This window comes from Diceros bicornis, chromosome 38, assembly GCF_020826845.1.
Source record: "Diceros bicornis minor isolate mBicDic1 chromosome 38, mDicBic1.mat.cur, whole genome shotgun sequence".
Lineage (NCBI taxonomy): Eukaryota > Metazoa > Chordata > Mammalia > Perissodactyla > Rhinocerotidae > Diceros > Diceros bicornis.
The window spans coordinates 29,155,593-29,180,588 of NC_080777.1; the positions used below are offsets into that span (position 1 = coordinate 29,155,593).

Genomic DNA, 24,996 nt, shown 5'->3' on the forward strand with positions numbered 1-24,996 from the left:
GTATTTCCATGGTATCCATTGTAATTTCCCTCTTTCATTTCTAATTTTATTTGAGCCTTTTCTCTTTTTTTCTTAGTAAGTCTGGCTAAGTGTTCGTCAATTTTGTTTATCTTCTCAAAGAACCAACTCTTTGTTTCATTAATCCTTTCTACTGTTTTTTTGGTCTCAATTGCATTTATTTCTGCTCTGATTTTTATTATTTCTCTCCTTCTGCTGACTTTGGGCTTTGTTTTTCTTTTCCTAGTTCTGTTAGGTGTAATTTAAGGTTGCTTATTCGGGCTTTTTCTTGTTTGTTAAGGTGGGCTTGTATCGCTATGAGTTTCCTTCTCAGGACTGCTTTTGCTGCATCCCATATGATTTGATATGGCATATTTTCATTTTCATTTGTTTCCAGATATTTTTCGATTTCTCCTTTAATTTCATCAATGATCCATTGGTTGTTCAGTAGCCTGTTGTTTAATCTCCACATCTTTGTCACTTTCCTGGTTTTTTCCTCAAAGTTGATTTCCAGTTTCATAGCATTATGGTCTGAAAAGATGCTTGTTATGGTTTCAGTCCTCTTAAATTTATTGAGGCGTGCTTTGTTTCCCAACATATGGTCTATCCTTGAGAATGTTCCATGCGTGCTTGAGAAGAGTGTGTAGTCACCTGTTTTTGGATGGAGTGCTTTGTATATGTCTACTAGGTCCATCTCGTCCCGTGTTTCATTAAGTCCACTGTTACTTTATTGACTTTTTGTCTGGATGATCTATGTATTGGTGTAAGTTGGGTATTAAGATCCCTTACTATTATTGTGTTGTTGTTAATATCTCCTTTTAGGTTTGTTAATAGTTGCTTTATGTACTTTGGTGCTCCTATGTTGGGTGCATATATATTTATAATGGATGTGTCTTCTTGGTGGAGTGTCCCTTTTATCATTATATTTTTCCCTTCTTTGTCTCCCTTAACCTGTTTTATCTTGAAGTCTGCTTTGTCTGATATGACTATGGCAACACCTGCTTTCTTTTGTTTGCCATTAGCTTGGAGTATCGTCATCCATCCTTTCACTCTGAGCCTGTGCTTGTCTTTAGAGCTGAGATGTGTTTCCTGGAGGCAGCATATTGTTGGGTCTTGCTTTTTAATCCATCCTGCCACTCTGTATCTTTTGATTGGAGAGTTCAATCCATTTACACTTAGGGCAATTATTGATATATGAGGGCTTAATGTTGCTGTTTTGTCACTTATTTTCTGGTTCTGTTGCATTTCCTTTGTTTCTTGTCCCATGTGTTTCAGACTGCCAATTCAGTTTGGTTACTCTGTCTTATGACTCTTCTAGTTTTCTCTTTGTTTATCATATGTGATTTTGTTTTGATTATTTGTTTAATGGTTACCTTGAGGTTTGTATAAAAAATCCTGTGTATGAGATAGTCGATTTTATGATGGCCTCTTATTTCCTTATACTAAGACAATTCAATCTCTTTCCCTTTCCCTTCTAAGTCATTTTTGTTACAACTTATTCTGTCTTGTGTTGTGGGTGTATGTTTACAGTGATGAGGTTATATTTACTTTTGGTGATTTCCTTCCTTTGATCTTTGATTTTGGTATTTAAGAGGTTGCTAACCTATTCTGGTAAAGATCTACTATTTTTCTGATTTTGTCTACCTATTTTTCTCCTTGCTCCAAGGTTCGTATTCCCTGTCTCTTCTTTTTTTCATGCCTGAGGGCCGCCTTGAGTATTTCTCATAGTGGAGGTCTCGTGGTCATGAACTCCCTTAGCTTTTGTTTATCTGGGGAAGTTCCTATTTCTCCATCATATTTGAAGGATATTTTTGCTAGATAGAGTATTCTTGGCTGAAAGTTTTTTGTCTTTCAGTATTTTCAATATATCGTTCCACTCTTTCCTAGCCTGTAAAGTTTCTGTTGAGAGATCCGCTGAGAGCCTGATGGGAGTTCTTTTGTACATTATTTTTTGTTTTTGTCTAGCTGCCCTTAATATTGTTTGTCGTTGACTTTAGCCAGCCTTACCACTATATGCTGTGGAGTGGGCCTTTGCTTGTTGATGTAGTTAGGTGACCTATTGGCTTCACTTACTGGTATTTCCTGCTCCTTCCCCAGATTTGGGAGGTTCACAGCTATTATTTCCTTGACTAGGCTCTCTGTTCCTCTTTCCCTCTCTTCTCCCTCTGGAATACCTATAATTCTTATGTTACATTTCCTAATAGAGTGGGATATTTCTCGGAGACTTTCTTCATTTCTTTTTAGTCTTAGTTCTCTCTCCTCCTCCATCTGGAGCATATCTGTATTCTTATCCTCTATAATGCTAATTCTTTCCTCCATATTGTCAGCTCTGTTCCTTAAAGATTCCAGATTCTCCTTTGTCTCCTCCATTGTGTTCTTCATCTCCATCAGTACTGATTGGTTTTTCTTTATGATTTCCATCTCTTTTGTGAAGAAACTCCTTATCTCGTTGAATTGTTTGTCTGTGTTATCTTGTATTTCATTGAGTTTTTTTATGATAGCTATTTTGAAATCTCTGTCGTTTACATAACTTATGGATTTCTGTGCCTTCAGTGTTGGTTTCTGGGTGCTTGTCATTTTCCTTTTGGTCTGGTGATTTCATGTACCTTTGCATTGTGGTTCCTGTATTCGCTTTGTTTTTCCTCATCCTGGAGATATCTGGTTGTAGTTTCCACCTGCCGCCACTGTGTGGGGGTTAAGGGCTGTGTAATCTGAGCCCCCTGTGCTCTGCCCCAGCTCCTCCCTGCAATTGGTCTGGTCTGGTTGGCTGAGCTGCAGTGTCGGGCATGGCAGTGGGGGGGCTCTCTCTTTTGCCCGCTGGGTCCCTGGAGTGGGGGGTTTCTCACTTGCCCCTCACTATCCGTTCTCCTGGCGTGCTCAGATGTTGATGGCACCCCTGCAGCAGTGCTGAGTCCTCTGTGTGGGAGTTTCCCACTGGCTGAAAGAGCCTGAAGAGCTATGGTTTCCCTGCAGAGGGCCGCCCCTCCCCCCTCACTGGGAGCCGTGCGGTCCCGGATCAATCTGATGGGGAGGGACAGGATTTCTCCTTAACTCTCCCCACTTCCTCTGGGGGCCCAGCATGTCCTCTCTCAGATGTGGCAGTGTGGATCTTTCCGATCTTCCTTTTTGCTGTGTAGGAGTCCGTTGTTGGTCTGTGCCTGACCGTTTTGTTGTATCTTATCGGCGGAAGAGTTTACAGGAAAGCTCACTCCATCGTGATGCTGACGTCACTCTTATTAATCTTTTTTATACTTATGCCAGCCCATACTTGGCCAGTGGGAGTCCCCTTCAGGCTGGCTCCTGTATCCTTTTAGCGTCTCCCCGTCAGTCTTTGAATACTTTTTTCTTTCTGACACAACCATCTGTTCCAAGCTCCCTTTGTACTTTTCCGGTCTCTGTCTTGGAATCAGCCATTTTCCAAAGAGCCTTGGGTTTATTTTAATGGGAAAGTGTTGTTTAGAAACCAAGATCTAGGCACAGATGTATTGACTGCCACTTTGGTGTGACTGCTTCTAGGCCCTTTCTTCAAGATAGGGCTAGGAAAAGTGTAAGTATATAATCATGAGTAGTTTTTACTGGTAACCTCTAATTCAAAACTGACACCACAGGATCCATCCATATTTAAATGTTAAAATGAGCATCTGCCCCCAGCACTCCTTCCCAGAGGGGTGCTTCCCCAGCCTAATGCAGCTCTTGGCTAGGGACAGTTACATTGCCTCCTATGCCCACCTTAATACAGCTCTCCTGGCTGAGATCCACATCCATCTGCGTTATCTGAGCATCCACCAGCCATGGTCTAATTAGAGTACCAGCAGCATTTCCACACTTGTTTTTGTACATTTTTCAATATATACTGTGGGAACTTCCAGCCAGGTTGAGCTCTGTTTTGGCAGCCCAGGTTACAAAATGTTTAGCTTTTGAGTGGTCCACCCCAACCCTATTCTTGACATAAACCATGTTATTTTTAGGCATGAATTGCTTTGTACCATTACTGTCACCCCATTTTACAGATGAGGATATTGAAGCACAGAGAAATTGAGGACTTTGCCCAAGATCACCTAGTATGTGGTAGAGTCAAGGTTGAACCCAGGCACTCTGCTTAAATAGTCCTTGCTCTTAATCTATGCTGGTAGACCATAGAGTTTGCATAGAGAAGTAGAAGATGAGACCTGAAAGGAGTGACTATTTTGAGATCATGAAGAACTTAATTATTCAAGTAATTTTGGACTTGTTTGGTAGGCCCTGGGAAGTCACTGAAGGCTTTTGATTGTAGAATGATGTGATTGGAGATGCGCTGTAGAAAGGTTAATCTCTTGTGGCCGTGAGCGACTGTTGGAGGTGAGATTCCTGTTGGAGGTAAGATTCCTGTTAGGATGCTGTTCGTGGGCCTATCTCTAGGGATCTAATGAATCGCAGTCTCTAAGGTTTGGAGCCAGGGAATTTGTGATTTCTTGATGCTCTGCCGGATTTAGACCCACTGCTGTAAACTATTTCCTTTGTTTACCATATTTATTTGGCTACTAGTATGTAGTTCCTGTATGTGTCCACCCAGTTAGAGCCTCATTTAAACATACTTAACTTGCTGTTTGAGGTTAAATATAGTCCAGATGAAGTGAATGGAACTGCTCAGGAGCCATAATATCTTTCATTGGCCTGGGACTTGCATTTTAATAGACATTTGGGCTGTACTGTTTCTTGTGTATATTCCATTTGCAATAAAGCTTAATGTCAGTTTGGTTCAACATTATCTTGAAAACAGTTCTCCATTGGGTGGTGTGATTATCAGATTCACCAGATGACAGAATGTAAACCAGATGCTCCCACTACCCTTATAGAAACAGATTAAAGAGAACTCGCAACTGCTTCATTATATGTTATATTTGTTAAATTTAGGCAGAGTTAAATGGTAGCTAAATAAGTATCATGCTAGTAATAAGTTACATGCTGGTAATACTTTTTTATTTTCTCTCTGTAATTCCTTCATGTGTCTAACTAGGGAGGTCCAAATAAAATAGAGGTATCAGTTTTGTGTAGTCACAAGCAAATGTCGTATTAAGATTTTGAATCTCCTAAGAGAGGTATTTTGAATCTCGTGGACATCACCTCCCTTGTCAGTGCTGCCATTCCATTCCATCTGGGTATAGCAGAGCAGCAGTAGTCCTCTTTGTTTCTGAACGTGATTTAATACAGCTTGGATACAATAGCAGTATGTCTGCAACAACAATGCTGTAATCCTCCTGTAGGCTACACCTAGAATCTTTGCTGGTCAGGGTGTATTTCTGACTTTGTTTTTAATGCCAGTGCTTTTTGCTTCTTGGACCAACCCACTTTTGATAGGCTGGATTTTTTAATACGCTAAGATTTCCTTATCATATAAGAAGACGGAAATTATGATTGGAAACAGAAATTTTTTTTCTGGAAAATGTCTATTCTCATACCAACTGTAGAAATCTATCTAAGTATCTAGCCACTAAAATAATTGAGATATCTAAGAAAGATCATAAATGATGATCTTTAAAAATAAACTATATACCTTTTATCCAGATTAGTTGGAGCCTTAAGAAATTGAAAATAAAAATCTGTGGGAGGAAAATAGAATTAATTTAGCATATTTATTTATTTTTCTTTTTATCATGAATCTATATATAGATGTTTCCTGCTTAAATGTATGCATAAATGCAAACTTACAGAAATAAGAAAATGTTCATTTATTTTTAAATAATATCTAAAATACCCCACTGTCGAGAAAAATAAATGACCCTCTAACTTGAAGTACTTATAAAGATACTTTGCAAACAAATGGATAATGGCTAACTACCTTACTTAGAGCCATAAATGATGATTTATGAGGTATTTACACTGGAAAAGTGGGAGGAGAGCATCATAAATTAATCTGATTTTTTTTCTTTTGGTAATAGCTTGAGATATAATTGACATACCATACAATTCACCCATTTGAAGTGTACAACGCAATGGTTTTTAGTATATTCAGAGTTGTGCAAACATCACCACACTCAATTTTAGGAAATTTTTATCACCTCAAAAAATACCCCCACACCCCTTACTGTCACCCTCCCTATCTCCTCACCTCCCGCCCCAACCCTAAACAACCACTAATCTACGTTCTATCTCTGTATTTGCCCATGCTGGATATTTTATATAAATGGATTAATACAGTATGTATTTATTTGTGTGTGTGTGACTGGCATCTTTTACTTAACATATTGTTTTCAAGGTTCATCTGGCTTGTAGCATCTATCAGTCTTTATTCTGTTTTATTGCCAAATTGTATTCCATTGTATGGATGTATCACACTTTGCTTTATCTATTCAGCAATTGATGGATATTTGGGTTGTTACCACCTTTTTGGCTATCATGAATAATGCTACTCTGAATTCTCGTGTACAAATTTTGTGTGGACGTAAGTCTTCATTTCTCTTGCTTATATACCTAAAAATGGAATTGCTAGGTCAAATGGTAACTCTTTGTTTTACTTTTTGAGGAACTGCCAAACTGTTTTTCGCAGCGGTTGCAGCATTTTACATTCCCACCAGCAGTATATGAGGGTTCCGTCTTCTCCACACCCTTGCCAACAGTTGTTGTTATCTGACTCTTTAATTATAGCCTTCTTTTGGGTGTGTAGTGGTATCTCAGTAGGCTTATAAGTGCTGGTTTACATTTATCTTCATGTAAATTGAAGACCAGTGAAACTTACAGTAAACCTATTTATATAAATAAATGATATGTCCAAGATTATTTCTAAATTGGAATTAACTGACAAACTATGGTCTGATATGTATATGCTGGTTTTACCATTTTAGCAGAATAATTCAAATACTTAATGTTTGTGGTTGATGGTTAAGCCTTTGTTCCTTCCTGTCTCCCTCTAGGAGTACTTGGACATTGTAGCTGTAGCTGTAGCCACTGTACCACTGTAGGGCAAGACCTGAGTCCATTTTAGGAAATTTTTTCTTAGTTCTGTGTTATAAATCTGATACAAGAATAATAAAAGCCATACAATACTAGAACTTGTATCTTATTAACTTATGAGGCTAATAAACTTCTTGCCTATAACACTTAAATGCTTTTCTTTGATTTAATAGCTTTAACTTTCATTTCTAATACATAAATGTAACTTATTTTTCTCTAGACTCCACTGATTGGAGATAACAAAAACATAACCCTTGTAACACAGATATAGAACCTAATATTGAGCTTTGCATGATACTTGAAGCTCTCACTTAGCAAATTCCTTGCAACTCCACATTCTTTCTTTTTTCATTGAAATGCCAGGAAGCTCTCCTGGTTTTTTTTCCATGACTAGTATTTAATACCGCTACTCTTAGACATCACATTCTGCTCTGCCCCCTGGTGGTCTCAGTGTACAACTGTTGCTTCTATCGCTGCTGCTGTTGCCTCCTACTGCAAAATGCTGAGTCAAAGTGTAGAGTGTGGGATAATTCTGCAGGCTTGGTGTTGGATGGTATGGGCTCTAAGGCCGGACTTCTAGGTTTGCATCCCTACATTCCTACCTCCTTGCTGTGTAACCTTGAATAGATTACACAGTTTTCTCATCTGTAAAGTAGGGATAATAGTGCCTCTCACAGAATTGTTGTATTAAATGAGTTTAATACAAAAGCTGAAAACATTGCATGGCACGTAACACTCAGTGTTAGCTATTGTTGTTGTTATTCTGACATTAATGCTTTGGGTAAGAAATTAAATATGTGTATTTTATTTAGAGACACAAATCACTCCATATTGACTGATTGTAGCTTAGAGTTTATTTTTTACTGTTGATTTTCTAGATTCATTATGTATATACTTTCTGTTATACATAATTTTTAATTTACCACTACCTCATATTGTAAAGTTAAAGGGTAAAAAGATCATACTAAAATTTGAAGGTTCGTAGTTTAAAAGTGGGTGAATATCATATGGAAATAACTATAAGCGCAATAGTGGGATTTTTTAAAATCTGTTTTTTGATTTAGGAAGTTAAGTAATTAGTGAAATGAGCTTTGTTCTGAAAATGTATTGCTAATTATACTTAGTGTTTACTATCCTAATTTTTGAAGTAAACTATAAACTTTATATGTATTTTTGCATACTGTAACAGGTAGTTTCGAAGTGAGTTTTACTTTCATTCGTTCCTTTTCCCTTCCTGTTTTTTATACATTATATTTATATGTTCAAGATGTATGTATATACATGTGTACATATATATTTTGAACATTATTATAGTATGGTGGTGTTTTTTTCCACTCAGTATTGTATCATGCACATTTTCCCCTGTTGTTAAATAGTTTAAGATATTGTACATTGCTCATTATAGTTATAACATTGTTTTTTTTCTTGTTGTAATATATAATACTCTAATGGTTAGTTTCATTCATATAGCCCTTTTTTCCTCTCTCAAATTATATCTATAAAATAAGTTGCCAAGAGAAAGGGTTTTTTAAAAATTTTATTTATTTATTTATTTTTTCCCCCAAAGCCCCAGTAGATAGTTGTATGTCATAGCTGCAGATCCTTCTAGTTGCTGTATGTGGGATGCGGCCTCAACATGGCCGGAGAAGTGGTGCGTCGGTGCGCGCCCGGGATCCGAACCCGGGCCACCAGCGGCGGAGCGCGCGCACTGAACCACTAAGCCACGGGGCCGGCCCCAAGAGAAAGGGTTTTGATGAAGAGTACATGAGTGGCTTTACAGCTCTTGAAATGTTTTCCCACGTTTTTGTTCAAAAGAGTTATGCTTTTTAATGCTATGAAATACTAATTACTAAAAGCTTTCATCCTTAAAACATTGTGCTAGGACCAAAGATGAAAAAGACGGGATCCCTGCTCTCTAGGGTTAGGGTTTACTAGAGAGGACACTACAGGTGAGTGACTTGAGTGAAAGGCATGCTGGAACTGATGTGGCGTGCCACTGTGAGTCTGAAGGAGGAGCTTGGATGTCTGGGCAGTAGCAATCTGGAAAGACTTCATGGATGAGGTAGAATATGAAAATATGATTTGAATTTGAAATAATTATTGATGCTTATTTTTCTTTCTTGCATATGACGTCTATTTATCATTTCCAAAACATATTTCTTGCCTAACTAAATGACTTAATTTCTGCCAACTGTGTGATACAGTAGATAGAGCACATTGGGTTGGACAAACAAATTAATTGTTTGAACTGCAGCTTCCTCACATATAAAACGTAAATGATACTTCCTTCAGAGTTGTGAGGGTTATAGAAAGTATATTTTCTCCAGCCTGTTTCAGAAAAGATTTGAAATGAAAGAGTTAATATTATTAATAAAGTACTTAGCATAGTATTTGGCACATAAAGTTAGACTTAATGAGTAGGAATCACCATTGGTTTTATGATTGCCATTATTAAGCATTCTGCCTCAGCCAAAGCATCTGCCTTCCTATAGAAACTTCTCAGTTATCGATAGGCTAGTCCAGCACCTCCTAGTCAGAACCCACTTCCTCAGCTTCCTGTGTAAAGCCAGCTCTTCATTCTTTGTGGTGAAGTGACCAATAGACTTCTTTCCTGCCTTCTTTCCTTTCTTCAGCCCTTGCTAATTGCCAGGTACCATGTTAGGTGTAGGAAATATAATGATAACTAAGATAATGTCCTTACCGTTAAGAGTCTTAACTAGAGAAATAGTGTTGTTGACTGTACTACAGTGAGATAAGTCAGTGATTCTCAACCCTGGTTGCTCGTTACCATCATCTGGGGAGCTTTTTAAAAATACCAGTGCCTATGCCCTGCTTCAGATAACTAAATCAGAATTTAATGCAAGTATAAGCAATATTCTATAGGAACCTATACTCAGTATTTGGGAAGACTGAGCCATTTTGATTGGAAAGGGAATTGGGAAAAGCCTTTACAATGAGGGTAACAGTCAGACCAGGGACAGGACTTAGTCTACATTGTAAGGAGGGCAACAACAGGCAAGGGCATGGAAGCTGGAAAACTGGTGACAGATTTGGGGAACAGCAAATAGTCTTCTGTGGCTGTTTTGAAAGGAATATAGATTGGGGGAAGGAAATCGTAAATTATAAAACTAGACTGATAGGTAGGGACCTCTAATAAAGAGCTTTACCTCTGTTAAGGAGTTCAGACTTTATTATGTAGAAAATGAGGTAGACTTTGAGAGAATGATATGAAATCTGTGATTTTGAAAAATAACTAGTCACTAGTTTATAACATCTTCAAAAATAAATTTCAGTAATTTACTTTATTTAAAGTAATAGAAAAAATAGAGGACATTATTTCTATATTCTTGGGGTGGGGAAGCCGTTTGTAAACATAGGATACATTCCAAAGGAGAACATTGAGATTGACAGAGTTTACCAAGTAAATATTTAGAACTTGTGTGCAGCAAACGACACTCTAAATAAAGTTGAAAATCCAAAGACAAATTGGGAAAGAATAAATACTTTCTGAAGTGTTTACTCTCTGAATGACACAGAGCTAATGTACCTAATATATAATGAGTTTTTATGAATCAAGAAATAAAGATGAACATCCCAAAGAGAAAAATAGGTGATAGATATGAGCAAGCGGTTTTCCAAGCAAAAAATACGAATAGTTGCTAGACATAGAAAAAGATGCTCATCCTTATTAATCAGAGAAATGCAAAGTTGAATAAGAATGTGGGTTTTTAATCTTTCAGACTGATAGAGATTATAAAAAGTGAATGATATCTAATGTTGGCAAAAAATGCAGGGAAATGGGCACTCTGATAACGTTTCTTGGTGGGATGTAAAAGTTGCTACGAACTTTGTAGAGAGCAGATTAATGGTTATCTATCAAAACTTAAAATGTGGTTGCTTTTGGGCCCAGTAGCCCCACAATGAAGAGTTATCCCTGGAGAAATACAGTGTGGTAGCATTGCTTGTAATGCTAAAGAATAGGAAGCAATGTAAATGTCTACCTGTTTGGTGTGCATTAATTTTTTTTGTAAGAATACATATCAAATTGTAGACATTGCTAGGGGAGTAGGGCTGGGAGAGGGTTACTTTCTACTTTATATATTTTGTAATGTTTGGAAAACCACCATATAACACTTTTGTATTTAAATACAAAAAACCGAAACGCCCCCCAAAAAAAAGCCAAAGGAAAGGTAAGAAGTCCTTATGCTGGATGAATAGGTTATGAGGAAAGGATTGGAGCCAGGAAAATCAGTTAGAAGATTTTTTGCCTTGTTCAAGTGTGAGCGTTATTGATGGTCTGACTGGAACTTTGGCAATCAGAAAGAGGAAGAAGGTAGATATGAGAGACATTTTAGAAGTAGAATCTATGAATTTCTACTATGTGAATGTGAAGTGTGAGGAAAGAGCGTAGTTGAAGATGACTCTGAAGTTTGTAAATTGCATTGCTGAGTAAATGATTATGGCATTATCAAAAATAGGAAAAACAGGAAAAGGAGCATCTTTTGAGTAGAGGATAATGAGGGTCTTTTTATTTTTTTTTTGTTTTTTTATTTTTTGTGAGGAAGATCAGCGCTGAGCTAACATCCATGCTAATCCTCCTCTTTTTCCCTGAGAAAGACTGGCTCTGAGCTAACGTCTATTGCCAATCCTCCTCTTTTTTTTCCCCAAAGCCCCAGTAGATAGTTGTATGTCGTAGTTGCACATCCTTCTAGTTGCTGTATGTGGGTCGCGGCCTCAGCATGGCCGGAGAAGCGGTGCGTCGGTGCGTGTCCGGATCCGAACCCGGGCCGCCAGCAGTGGAGCGTGCGCACTTAACCACTAAGCCAGGGGGCCGGCCCATGAGGGTCTTAAACATAGATCCTCAGTAAGAATTTGATAAATTGGTTTGGTTCAGTTAGCTTATCTTTAGCATGTACCATTTGTGTTTTCTTATTAATGCTCATCTTCTATAATCTTTAGTTCTGCTACTGTTTGTTAGGAAATGTTATTAATATTTTAAAATATATATACAGCAAACAAATATATAAATATTTCTAAGTGTAATTTTAACTATTTTTTCTTGTTTTGTATTTTCAGAGTGCTCATTTGGCCATGATAGATACCCTAATGATGGCTTATACCGTGGAAATGGTCAGTATAGAGAAAGTAATTGCATGTGCTCAACAGTATTCAGCTTTTTTTCAAGCCACAGATCTGCCCTATGATATTGAGGATGCTGTCATGTACTGGATAAATAAGGTAGGTATATACTCACATGAGTAAAAATGAGTCTTATAACCAGAAACAGTGAAATCCTCAATTATAGATTGGTAGATTGAATGTGTCTTCCCAAAATTCATATGTTGAAATCTTAATCCCCAGTATGATGTTATTAGGCAGTGGGGCCTCTGGGAGGTGATTAGGTCATTAGGGCAGAGCCCCCGTGAATGGAATTGATGTCTTTATAAAAGAGATCCCAGAGAACTCCCTTGCCCCTTCTGCCATGTGAGGTCCCAGCAAGAAGATGGCCAGGAAGGAGGCCCTCACCAGACACTGAATCTGGTGATGCCTTGGACTTCCCAGCCTCCAGAACAGTGAGAAATAAATTTTTGCTGTTTATAAGCCCCCTAGTCTATGATATTTTTGTTAGAGCAGCCTGACCAGTCTAAGGCACACTCCATTACTCTTTTTGTTTTAAATCAGTGAAAGCTAAAGTTGTGTAAGTTACTTATAATTTCCCATTCCTTTTTGACTAAATACTGTTAAAATGATGAAAATAGATTTCTATATATTCTGCAGTATTTATAATTACATTTAATGATGATTGATTTAGTTCATATCCGATTATTACAAAATTCAGAGCACTCAGAGCAGGGCACTATATACTGGGGGTATTCAGTAAGTGTTTGTTGAATACAAGAATGAAATAATTTTATCATGTTTCCTATTAGATGATTCTTAGGTTTGCTTGACTGAGTTGCATAAGATTATATTGATTGTAGAGTCCTCTTAGAAATTTTTATGGAAACTGTGATTAGTTATTTGTGCTCTGAAGATGCTTAAATTATCAATTTATTACCCCCTTTGCTAGTTTGAGTAGTTAATTCCTCTTGATTCTCTTTCATTTACAACTATCACCTGAGAGAAAATGAAACCTTATCCATGAGCAAGATCTGAATAGATCTAAGGAAAGTTATATCTTCAGGTATCCTTCCTTGAATGTTTGTATGAAGCTTGTAACAAGAAGCTAAATGTAAAGACTAGTACATTTATCATCATCATTATCCATAATATCAATATCAGTGTAGAAGGCCCATTTATTTATTTTTATTTATTTTTTGGGGGGGGTTTGTGTTATTTCTTTCTTTCTTTTTTTTTTGTGAGGAAGATCAGCCCTGAGCTAACATCCGTGCTAATCCTCCTCTTTTTGCTGAGGAAGACCGGCTCTGAGCTAACATCTATTGCCCATCCTCCTCCTTTTTTTTTTCCCTTTTTCTCCCCAAAACCCCAGTAGATAGTTGTATGTTATAGTTGCACATCCTTCTATTGCTATACGTGGGACACAGCCTCAGCATGGCCGGAGAAGCGGTGTGTCGGTGCACGCCCAGGATCTGAACCCGGGCCGCCAGTAGTGGAGCGCGTGCACTTAACTGCTAAGCCACGGGCCGGCCCGAGAAGGCCCATTTAATACTCGGCCCCTGGAGTTCCTTTATTTCTTCATCTTTAGCGATCTTTTTCTCCACTCCTCCTTAGCTACAGAGACTCATGGTCACGTCCTAGACATATTCACCACCAGAAACTGTGTGACCTTCACATCCCATTCTTGAACAATTCCTTCACTTACTCTAATATCCTCTACTGTTAAGAATGTTCCACTTCACCATGAGTTCCAAACCATTGAGCCTGTTAATTCTCACAATCTCACTTGACTTCACATTTTTCCTTCTTGAATTTCGATTCTTGCAAGTACTGTCAGTTATTCTGCCTCTTTTTCCCTCCGTTACTTATCTGATAGAACCCTGGTTGAGCTCAGTTACCCACCTTATCTCTAAGGTGCACCTATGGAGGTAAATGTTGCTGGAGAAATTTACACAAGGAATCTAGTTTCACTTTAAATTCGTAAGCTCTAACTTCAAAGGGACACTCAGCACTCACTGCCACTCTGACAAGTGTGTCCCTAAGGTGTTCGTTTTCCCACACTTCAAGGTGACTGTTTCATCCTTTCTCCTCTAATCCTCAGACTTCCCGTAACCCATCCCCTATTACATGTCAGCAGAGGACCTTGCCTCATCCTTTTTTGAGACCAGAGGTGGGAAGTCATCAGGCGGGAATTGTCTCTTCTTACTAGCAAATCTGTAAACCTTTCTGCATCAGCATTCCTTGTCTTTCTTTCTGACTGTCACGGTGGAGAAAGCTTCCCCCTTCCTGTCAAAGGCCAGTCTCCCACTACTTGTTACTCTAGAACTCCTCTTTCTTCCCTTTTTCGTGATCTTTGGTCTTCTGTTTCAGTTCTTCTCACTCTTTACTGTGCATAACAGTCACCTGGGAACTTGTTAAAATGCAGCATCTGACTCCATATGTCTGGGGTAGAGGTGGAAAGTCTGCATGTCCAAGAAGCTCCAGGTGATGCTAATGCTGCTGGTCTGTGGACCACACTGTTATTCCCTCACTCTTGCATCATCTCATTCTCCCTCCCTATTGGATGATTCTCATAAGAATGCAAACTTTCTCTAGTATCTCCCATCCTGATAAACAAAACTTCCCCATCCAGGCACAACTCCATTTCTCTGTACACAGAACCTCTCCAAAGAGTTGTTTACTCATTCATTAGCTGTCTATGCTCTCCCCCATCCCCATTCCTACCCTGAAGTTGCTCCTGAGTTAGTCAGTACAGGCTTCCATTTTGACAAATCCAGTGAATACTTTTCTGTACTCATCTTAAATTCAGTCTTCTAAAGCATGTGTGACCCTTCTGAAGTTTCTGTGGGAAACTCAAGGTGTTTACCAAGCTCCCTCTACGTTGGTGGGACTTGAGTGCCACTGTCTCCCCTGCAGTGGCAGCTTCTGCAGCCGCCCAGCACTTGTTTTCTCCCTGGGCTCCATGGAGTCTTTCCTGTGCATGCACAGTTCAAAGCTCACCCAAGGGTTTGAGGGCAGTTTATGTGCGGATTTGGTGTCTCCCCCATTTATGATTCCTTCCTTTCCAGGATACTCCTCCTCAACATCCAGCCATTCTGGGTCAGTCCCGAGTTTCAGTCAGACAGTCCCAAATTTTTCCCTTTGTTCCTCAAGCCAACAAGCTTACAGTTTTCTGCTTGAGTTGTAGCCACTGTGCATTGTGGGATTGAGGGGAAAGCCGTATAAACATACATCTCGGGGCCAGCCCCGTGGTGTAGTGGTTAAGTGCGCGCGCTCCGCTGTTGGCGGCCCGGGTTCGGATCCCGGGCGTGCACCGATGCACCGCTTGTCAGGCCATGCTGTGGCGATGTCTCACATAAAGTGGAGGAAGATCGGCACGGATGTTAGCTCAGGGCCAGTCTTCCTTGGCAAAAAGAGGAGGATTGGCATGGATGTTAGCTCAGGGCTGATCTTCCTCACAAAAAACAAAATAAAAAAATAAACATACATTTCACTCAGTGTGTTCCTTTCTTTCAGGGGTTAAATCCTTTCCCATTTCTACTTGCTTCTAGTTGCTCTCTAGGACCTTCAACAGTTGCCTTATGGTTTGTCCAGAGTCAGGAAGCTTAGTGTGATAGATGCTATTCCACTGTTACCGGAACCAGAACTCGCAGAGTATCTTTTTTACAGGGTAACTTGGATCATGTATGTCTTTGCTAAAACTCTTCAGTGGCTTCATTTTACACTTAAGTGCAAAGTTTGCCATTACCTACAAAGCACCATCTAGTCTGACGCCTGTGTGCCTCTCTGTCCTGGGCTTATGGCCACTGTTCTTTCTCACTTCTCTCTCTCCATTCCAGCTGTATGGCTTACCTCGGGGCCTTTGAACAGGATGTCTCTTGTTCTTGGTAGCTTGTCTCCCAACTTTGTGCGTTTCTTCTGTTCCATCATTTCTCAGTTTAGATAGCACTTTTTCCTCACAACCTTATCTAACATAGGTGCCTGTCAACTCTTATTTTCTGCTACAAAACTCTATTTCTTTCCTTCATAGCACTTTTCAGAGTTTGTAATTACTTTACTTAATCATTTAAACAAACTAGAATAATCCATGTGAGGACAGGTACTGTGCTCATCTTTCTTTTTTTCAGTTCTAGTGCCTAGACTAGTGCAGTGTTTGGCAAAGAGATTATGTTTAATAAATAAAACTTTAAGCTGCAGAATTAAGCTAGGTACTTTAGAACTCTGGGAATCTACTGTAGAAAGAGAAGGAAATCACTTAATTAGGAATGTTCAGCACTTTTATGCAGCCATATCTACCCTATTTGGTTTTTAGATTAAGTTTGTAACCATTTGATTCAACCTGCACCTGAGGGTATTTTTTTCTTGCTTCATTATACCAATGCCAGCTTCATTATTTATTCTGTCATTATGACTTCACCGTTGCCTCTCAGATTTAGCATGTATTTGTTCCTTCTGGCTCTTACTTTGGCTCATCCTAACCTAGTAGCCTTTTTTCTGTATAATACATCCAGAAGTGTAAAAAATCTACCATAGAAAAATAGGAATAACATGGCTAAAATAGTTATCAGCATTATTGGCTGAAAAGGAATTTAAACTTAAAAGAAAAGCAAAATCACAGAAGACAAGATTATCCTAAATGACTAAATTGAGCAGGGGCACACAGAAGTTGACTGCATGAGCCTCCTGTTGTCTGGCCCTGCCTCTCTCTCCAGTTTCATCTTGTAACCCCTCTTTTGGGGTTCACCGTGTCCCAGCCACACTCTTCTCTCAGTTCCTCAAACACATCAAATTTTTCCACTACAGGGGCTTTGCTTGTGTTTTTTATTCTCTGTCTGGAATGCTCTTTTCTCTGTTTTTATCTTGGCTAGCTACTTCTCATCTTTAGGTCTCAGCTTAAAGTTACCTTTCAAAGAGGTACCTTTTCCGATACAGCCATCCTTTCTGAAATAGGTCTCCCTGCTCCCATTATTTTTTCCTCACCTCTTATTTATTTATAGCTTTTCTTATAAATTGCATTTTGTGTCTTTTACCCTTTTTTTTTTGGTCTCATCTCTCCTGCTCCACGAAGACAGGCACCATTCTGGATTTATACACTATATTATCCCTAGCCCCTGAATACAGTGTCGGGCACATAAGTAGTATTCAGTAACTAACTATTGAAGGTGTGAATAAATACATGAGTGAAGAGTAGTTTAAAATGTTAATGTGTGATCAATTTGCTTTTTGGACAGAATCAGATAAAAACTTAAAAAAAAAATCTTGAAGAGATATCCAAACTGACAGAACAGTTACAACTACCTGACAATGAATTAGAAAGTGTTTCTTTTTTAACTTAAAAAAAAAAGAATGAAAATACTAAAAACAAGCAAAAAACAGAAAAAGTTATAAACTTTCCCAGGTTTTGGTCCTGTCACCACTTGTATCCCTGACCCCTACACACACTATTGGTAAATGGACCAAAATACTTCAAGATGCATGGAAGTTATAAAACTGCCTTATGATACGTATATTACCAAGACAGAAAATATTAGTGATTTTGGCTACACGGCAGATTAAAACTACAACCTTTCTTGTTAAAAACACTTAGACATGTTTGTATAAAATATAATTAGAAAAGTCTATACTGCAGAGCTGGGCTTTAAAGAAAGAAAAGGGACTCCTCAGATGCCAGAAGCAAAGTGGAGACTGAAAGTTTTGGTGGCCCTCTTAGTGGAGTATTGAGCCTAGGCTGGAGTTTTATAAGTCGCTTGGACACAAGATGAGGCCTTAGTTTTGCCTGTTATAGAAAGTTGAAACTGTGACCTCTGTTTAGACCCACAAAGTTAAAAGCCATAAAAAGTTGTGCCCTCAGTAAAAGGGAGAGTATCAGCAGTGACGTCTTTGCTTTTAGGTGTCAGAACAATCAACTAGAAGTAGCTTAAGCGATTTATTATCTCACATGGCAAGATGTCTGGAGGTGGGGCATGTCCAGGGTTAGTTAATTTAGGGGCTCAACAGCATCATCAATAATGCAGGGGCTTTCCATCTTTTCTATTCTGTCATTCTTAACTATATATGATATTTCCATTCTTAGCTATATACGATGGCTATATAATGGCAGCAGTGATTCCAGTCATAACAATATCCAGCAAAGATGAGAGGGTCTTCTGGACTCTTCTGTTTGCAAGGAAAACCTTCCCCCAGAAGGTCCCCTCACCAGGAGATCCCACTGACTAAGATTGGTTCGCGTGCCTATACCTAAACGTCTGGCAAGAAGAATGAGACTGTCATGATTGTGTTAGGCTGATTGTGAGTCTCCTCTAGGTCTGGGAAAGAGGCCTCCTTAACTGAACGTATGGGAAGATGAGCACCCAACTGTGGTTCTGAGGCAAAGAATAACGAGGGAGAAAGCAACAAATTTACAGAAAGGCTAGTGCCAGGCCAGTGGTGTCTTTCTGCACCTGGCAGAGAAGCAAACATGAAGCTGCTCTGCAAGTTCACTTCCACACCCAAAGCCTTAAGCCTTTCAGCAGTGGGGGAGGGAGAATTTTCTCTGCAGATGCAAAAGTGCTGACAATCAAAAATGATGACGCATATGGAGAAGAAATCTAGCACATATGAGTCAGTAAACATAACAAACAAGGGGGTGTACTCTAAGAACTTCAGATAGTAGAACATTCTAAAAAAGACTACAAAAATGAATGTTTAATTGACTGAAAATAGAACATGAACTAAAAGCCATAGGAAAGAATAAGGCATCATGGAGGGTATAATAGAATCAAATGTAACTTTAGAAATGAAAAATTTTAGTCATTTCAAAATCAAAAATTTAAATAGAAGATTAGACATAGTTGAAGAGGGAGTTAGTTAACTAAGAGGAAATTACCCAGAATGGAGCCCAGAGAGATGAGATGGAATATATAAAACCAAGGTTGACATGACAAGCCTATAGCCTAATTGGAATTCCAAAAACAGATTAACAGAGATAAGGGGAGGAGAGAATATATTTGAAGAGATAGTGGATGAAATTTTTCTGCAATTGATGAAAGATAAACTTTCAAATTCAGAAACCACAGCGAGTTCCAACCAGGATAAATTAAAATAAATCCACATCTACCCACCCATATAGTAATAAAACTACAGATCTCCAAAGATAAAAGACTGACAGTAGACTTCTCAGCAGTAATAGTTGAAGCCAGAAGACAATGCAGCATAATCTTCAAAGTGCTGAAGAAAAGTAACTGAACCTAGAGTTCTATACCTTTCCTTTAGGGTTAAAGGTGAAATCAGATTTGTTCAAACAAAGAAAGGTAGTTTATCACTCAGACCTTGGCAGAAAGAACTACTAAAATGTTGTACTTCAGGAAGAAAGAAATTGAACCTAGAAGAAAGAAGTGGGATGTAGGAAGCAATGATAAAGAGCAAAATTGGTATACATATGAGTAAATCTAAGTGTTGAAAAAAACCATCATAATGTCTGATTTTGAGGCCCATAAGAAGAAAGAACTATAATTCTAGGTAAAATAACATGGAAGATGAGAGAAGGTGATTGGAATTAAAGCCTTTCTGAGGTCTTTGTATTGTTCAGGAGGAAGGTAAAAATATTGACTAACTTCAGGGGCTGGCCCGGTGGCATAGTAGTTAAATTTGCGTGCTCTGCTTCGGTGGCTCAGGGTTCACAGGTTTGGATCCCGGGTGCAGACCTATGCACTGCTTATCAAGCCATCTGTGGCAGGCTCCCATATAGAGTAGAGGAAGATGGGCACGGATGTTAGCCCAGGGCCAATCTTCCTCAGCAAAAAGAGGAGGATTGGCAGCAGATGATAGCTCAGGGCTAATCTTCCACACACACACACACACACACACACACACACACGACTAACTTGAGACTTAAATTAAGGCAAAGATACACATTACTATTTTGTATTTTAAAATGAAAAAATTTAAATAAAAGGTAGTGTATATTTTTAAATTAATGGCTATTTTAAAATTAGTATGTGACTATAGCAAATTTATTTTTAACTAATTCATATTGCTAGAGCCAACTATTTGTTATATATTGTTCTCTAATTCATTAGTCCTCAACACTTGTTCAGGTAGTGAGCTATTTCTAAGTCATGGTGAGCTTTTTGATACATTCCTTTAACTTTTATCCTTGAGTTGTACAAAGAATGTCATGATTCAACTTTAGCGGTAGAACTTTCTACCAGCATTTGGAACTGGTTTGAGACTCGCTAAGCTAATTATTTCATTTATCTGTCTTCTGTAGGTTAAATAACTTGAAGTGACACCATATCTTATAGTTTTCTTGTATTCTCCCTATTATGAAAGTTAATAAATTATCAACATGTAAAATTTCCTTATAATCATGATTTTGGTATTTTGGATGATTTATACCATTACATCAGCTTACAGTATTTTGATTAGGATTTATTAAAGCCCTTATAGACACTTAACTATCTGGTATTACTTTGGGGATATATTGTTTATAAATAATGGCAGTAGTTTCTGTTTATGGAATATGTGCTGTGTGTCATGTACTTTACTTGGTACATTTTATACATTATCTCTTTATTCTCTGTATTAACTGTTGTGGTGTAATAATTACCACAAACTTAGCTGCTTAAAACAACACACTTGTATTACCTCAGTTATTTATGTATTTACTTGCTTATTTTAAAATTTTTCTTTTTGCTGAGGGAGATTGGCCGTGGGCTAACATCCGTGCCCATCTTCCTCTACTTTATATGTGGGATGCCTGCCACAGATGGCTTGATAAGCAGTACATAGGTCTGCGCCCGGGATCCAAACCTACGAACCCTGGACTGCCAAAGCAGAGCGCGCAAACTTAAAAACTATGCCACCGGGCCGGCCCCATTACTTGCTTATTTTTATTATCTCAGTATTATCAATTTCTGTGGGTCACAAATCCAGGCAATACTTAACTGCGTCCTCTGTCTTAGAGTCTCTCACAAGGCTGCAGTCAAGATATTGGCCAGGCTTGAGGTCTTATCTGACAGTCTGATCATGGAAGGAGCCACTTCCCAGCTCATTTGGTTGTTGGCAGGGTTCAGTTCAGGTGTTAGACTGAGGGCCTCACTGTCTTACTGACTGTTGGCTGTAGGCTGCCCTCAGTTCCTTTCCATGTGGGCCTCTCCATAGGGCAGCTCACAGAGTGGCAGCTGGCTTCATCAAAGCCAGCAAGAGTCAGCTAGCAAGATGGACATTACAGTGTTATGTAACAGAAATCACAGAAGTGATGTCCCATCACCTTAGTTGTATTCTGTTGGTTAGAAGCAAATTACAGGTCCTACCCACACTCAAGGGCATCACTGGGGACTAATTTTAGAGCCGTAATCCCTCAAACCACCTTATTCAAACTAGCAACTAAGGCTCAGAAATATCAAGAAATTATTAAAGTCACAGTTTGTAAGTGCGGTTTTTGAGTCAGACCCAGGTCTTTTCTAATCCTCCTGTCTCTTAGAGTATTTTATACAACCAAGTTGACGATCTATGATTAACTAAGAGATCTTAGAGTGCTGCAGCTTCACAAACCAAAGTAAACCTGTTTGTTGATTAAATTCCTTGTTAATGCCTTAGAAATGCGATGAGTTAAGAAGACTCTTAGTAACTGTTATTATTTAAATTTATCATAAATTAAAACTCTCCAGTAATTTTTTTAGCCACTGAACTGAATTTTAAGACAGTAGAAGAGGGGGCCAGCCCCCGGCTTAGTGGTTGAGTGCACGTGCTCTGCTGCTGGCGGCCAGAGTTTGGATCCCAGGTGCGCACCCACGCACCGCTTGTCTGGCCATGCTGAGGCCGCGTCCCACATAGAGCAACTAGAAGGATGTGGAACTATGACATACAACTATCTACTGGGGCTTTGGGGAGAAAAAGGGAAAAAAAAAAAAAAAGGAGGAGGATTGGCAATAGATGTTAGCTCAGGACCAGTCTTCCACAGCAAAAAGAGGTGGATTGGCATGGATGTTAGCTCAGGGCTGATCTTCCTCACACACACACACACAAAAAAAAGACAGTAGAAGAGTTTAGAAAATTATTGATTTAGTTTAGAGTTATAGTGGTTGATAATGGCTTTACTATCTTCTAGAATGCCATTATTAATTAATTTGAACTTTGTTATTACTAGAGTGACCTTAAAATCATTAACTCAAAATCCAGAATTGTCTAAACTGGTCTCAAGAATTACTCTATGCACTAGATAGACTGTTTCTTAACGTTTTTGGATTATGGACTGTTTGAACAATCTGATAGATAAATTGGACATTCTCCCGAAAATGTTCCCATATGCAAAAATTTTTCATGCATGTTAACTGTGGCCTTATCACTGTAAAAGAACCACTCATGATCCAGGGACATGTCTGTGAAATCACAGCTTAAGAACTTGATTCAAAGTGTTTTCTGTTGATAATGAAAACGTTAATTTTAGGGAAAATAATTGTTATCTACTAGTCCTAAAAGAGATTGTAAAATTTTTACTAAAAAAAAGTTTTATTGCCGCTTAACCATTAAAATTGAAGTTATGGAGTACCTTTTTTCCTCTAGCACTCCAGCCAGGTCCTAACATACAGTAGGTGCTCAATAAATATTTGATAAATTAATGAATGAATTTTAGAATATCAAAGCACCTGTAAAATACTTTTTTCTGGTTGGGAAAATGAAATTCTCTTCATTTGAGTGGTACTGATATTTGACAGCAGAGATCTGACCATAGGCATTTTAAGGTGCATGTTATTTTATTGTTATATTTGAATATAAATTCAAATTAGTATTTTTATTAAAAAATTTTGTAAAAATAAAATTTTTATATTTTCAGGTAAATGAACATTTGAAAGATATAATGGAACAAGAACAGAAATTGAAAGAACATCACACAGTTGAAGCTCCAGGAGGTCAAAAGGTATATATTTCAAAGAAAAAAAAAGATGCCTTTATGAGACTCTATATATGTTCACATATATGTAGTGTTTTGGGAAATGTTAATAACTGTGTTCATTGGATTATTTTTTGGTGATGTTAACTGTGCCCTAGAAAGCTGTGCCATAAACACCAAGTAAGTAAAAGTACAAAATGAAAGTTAATTGGATGATGGCGTTTAGGAAAAATTGTTAATGACTAGAGCTCAATTTCTGAGGTTCTTTTGGCAAAAATAATGGTTTTGCTTTGTTTGGTAAAATATATGAAACAACAAGAAAACAGTTTTCAATGTATTCAACCTTATAATGATTTGTAATAGGCCCAACCTTTAAAATGTATTCAGGAATTGTAAGTTTTACCTATGGTTATTCTGTGAGTAAAGAAGAAACATTAACATGGATTCATTCCTTAAAAATGCTTGAACAGGCTTTTAGAGTTTTCTTCTTTGAAAATTTATTTATATGTTTGTCATATACTAAGACCAAAGTATATTTTTTACATCTTTTAAAATGTATTATAATGGAAGCCTTTTAAACATAATTTGTAGCATTTGAATTGAGGTGTAAGATATAATTATTCAGAGACTTAGTTTTTTGTTTGGATTATTTTAAATCTCTTCATTATTATACAATACTTCTGTTCATTTTGGGCCAATGCTGTTAGTAATTGAAACCTCTGTAAGAAAGAGAAAAAAGGAAGGAAAGGGACGGCTGTTTTGCGTATTATCAACTTCAATAGAACAATTTTATAGAAGACACCTAAAATTTTGTCTGAATTTGATGTTTTGGGATCACAGTGATTTCCCTCATTTAGCTTACTGCCTAGCTTCTGAAAATGCTGTCCATGCCCAATGCCCGATACTTCATCTTAACTGTGTTGGCCTCCTTTCCCCAAAGGACAATCAGAATGGTAATCTCTTTCCCCATCACCCCAGATTATGTGTTCCATTTTCCCGCCTTTAACCAACTTCTTTCCCTGTCTCTCCCATCTCACTTCCCCCGGTTCTATCCTATTAGGTGCCCTCCCTTTCTCTTTCCCATACCATAGGAGCTGAAACCTTTGCCTTGGAGATCTTGCCCCCCCCATATTGCTCCTGGCTCTCATCAGGAATAAGGTTAAAATGGCATCATCCTAAATTGTAACACTGATGACCCTTCTCCCTAGAGATCTTAGTATATATAATGATTAAATTCTGTAGTATTGCCTACACGATATGAACTAAATGGGGATTTTATATGCTGTCATAGGACCCAATAAACATTATTTCTATGGAAAAAAATGCCATTTGTTTTCCAAACAACCAGATTAAGCGATCTTTAAGAAAAACAAACTATACGGAATCTAGACACTACTTGTGTTATGAAAAAGCTTTGACTTTTTCATACCACGCAGCCCCACGCAATTGCACATACTAACCTCCCAATCAGTATTTGTTGAGTGAGTGATTGAGTAAATGAATAAATGAATGTGACTCACTTTTAAATATTTGGGTAAGCACACATTTTTAGTTTTAGCACAAACATAGCATTTACACCTTCATTTGCATATGAATTTTATCTTTTTTTCCATTGTTAGAATCTTCGTGAAAATAAGTGTTAATTTCACAGTCTTACTGCAAAGTACAGGTGTCAGCATGACGAAGAAACACATTGTCACAGCATAAACTAGGGAGAGAAATCTCTGTAACCTAACAATGGGATTTTTAGCATTTGGACTACTTGGTTTGGCTGGAAATACAGTCGTTTCATTCTTGATTTTTATTCCTGTAAAAGCAAAATTCTTGATCTTGTTTCCTTTTAGGGGTGAGAGATAGAATGACTCGTTCTTTCTTATTGCTATACAGTTGGTAAGAAGTTGCCATGCCTTCCACCTACTTGAGCTAGCTTTCCTAGTGAGGCATACCCAGATGCCTAGCCCTGTTGTCTATTACCCAGGTATAGACAGAGCCCGTGGTGTTGGATGATACCATATCTTACCTTTTGTCTTTTCCAACTGTTCTCAACTCAGATGTCCAGTAGAGTTTATTTTATGAAA

General features: G+C 38.2%; 1 protein-coding gene across 4 annotated transcripts in view; it reads left to right on the top strand.

Moving 5' to 3' along the window:
- CAMSAP2 (calmodulin regulated spectrin associated protein family member 2) overlaps positions 1-24,996 on the top strand; it is a 116,638-nt gene that overhangs the window by 59,522 nt on the left and 32,120 nt on the right. For 3 of the 4 annotated variants that reach the window (XM_058533762.1, XM_058533763.1, XM_058533764.1), the window contains 2 exons: positions 12,004-12,165; positions 22,862-22,945. In XM_058533762.1, the coding sequence (XP_058389745.1) occupies positions 12,004-12,165; positions 22,862-22,945 (246 nt within the window). Of the gene's footprint in view, positions 1-8,806; positions 8,877-12,003; positions 12,166-22,861; positions 22,946-24,996 lie in introns of those variants that run through there. The other variant, XM_058533766.1, reaches the window with a different exon arrangement.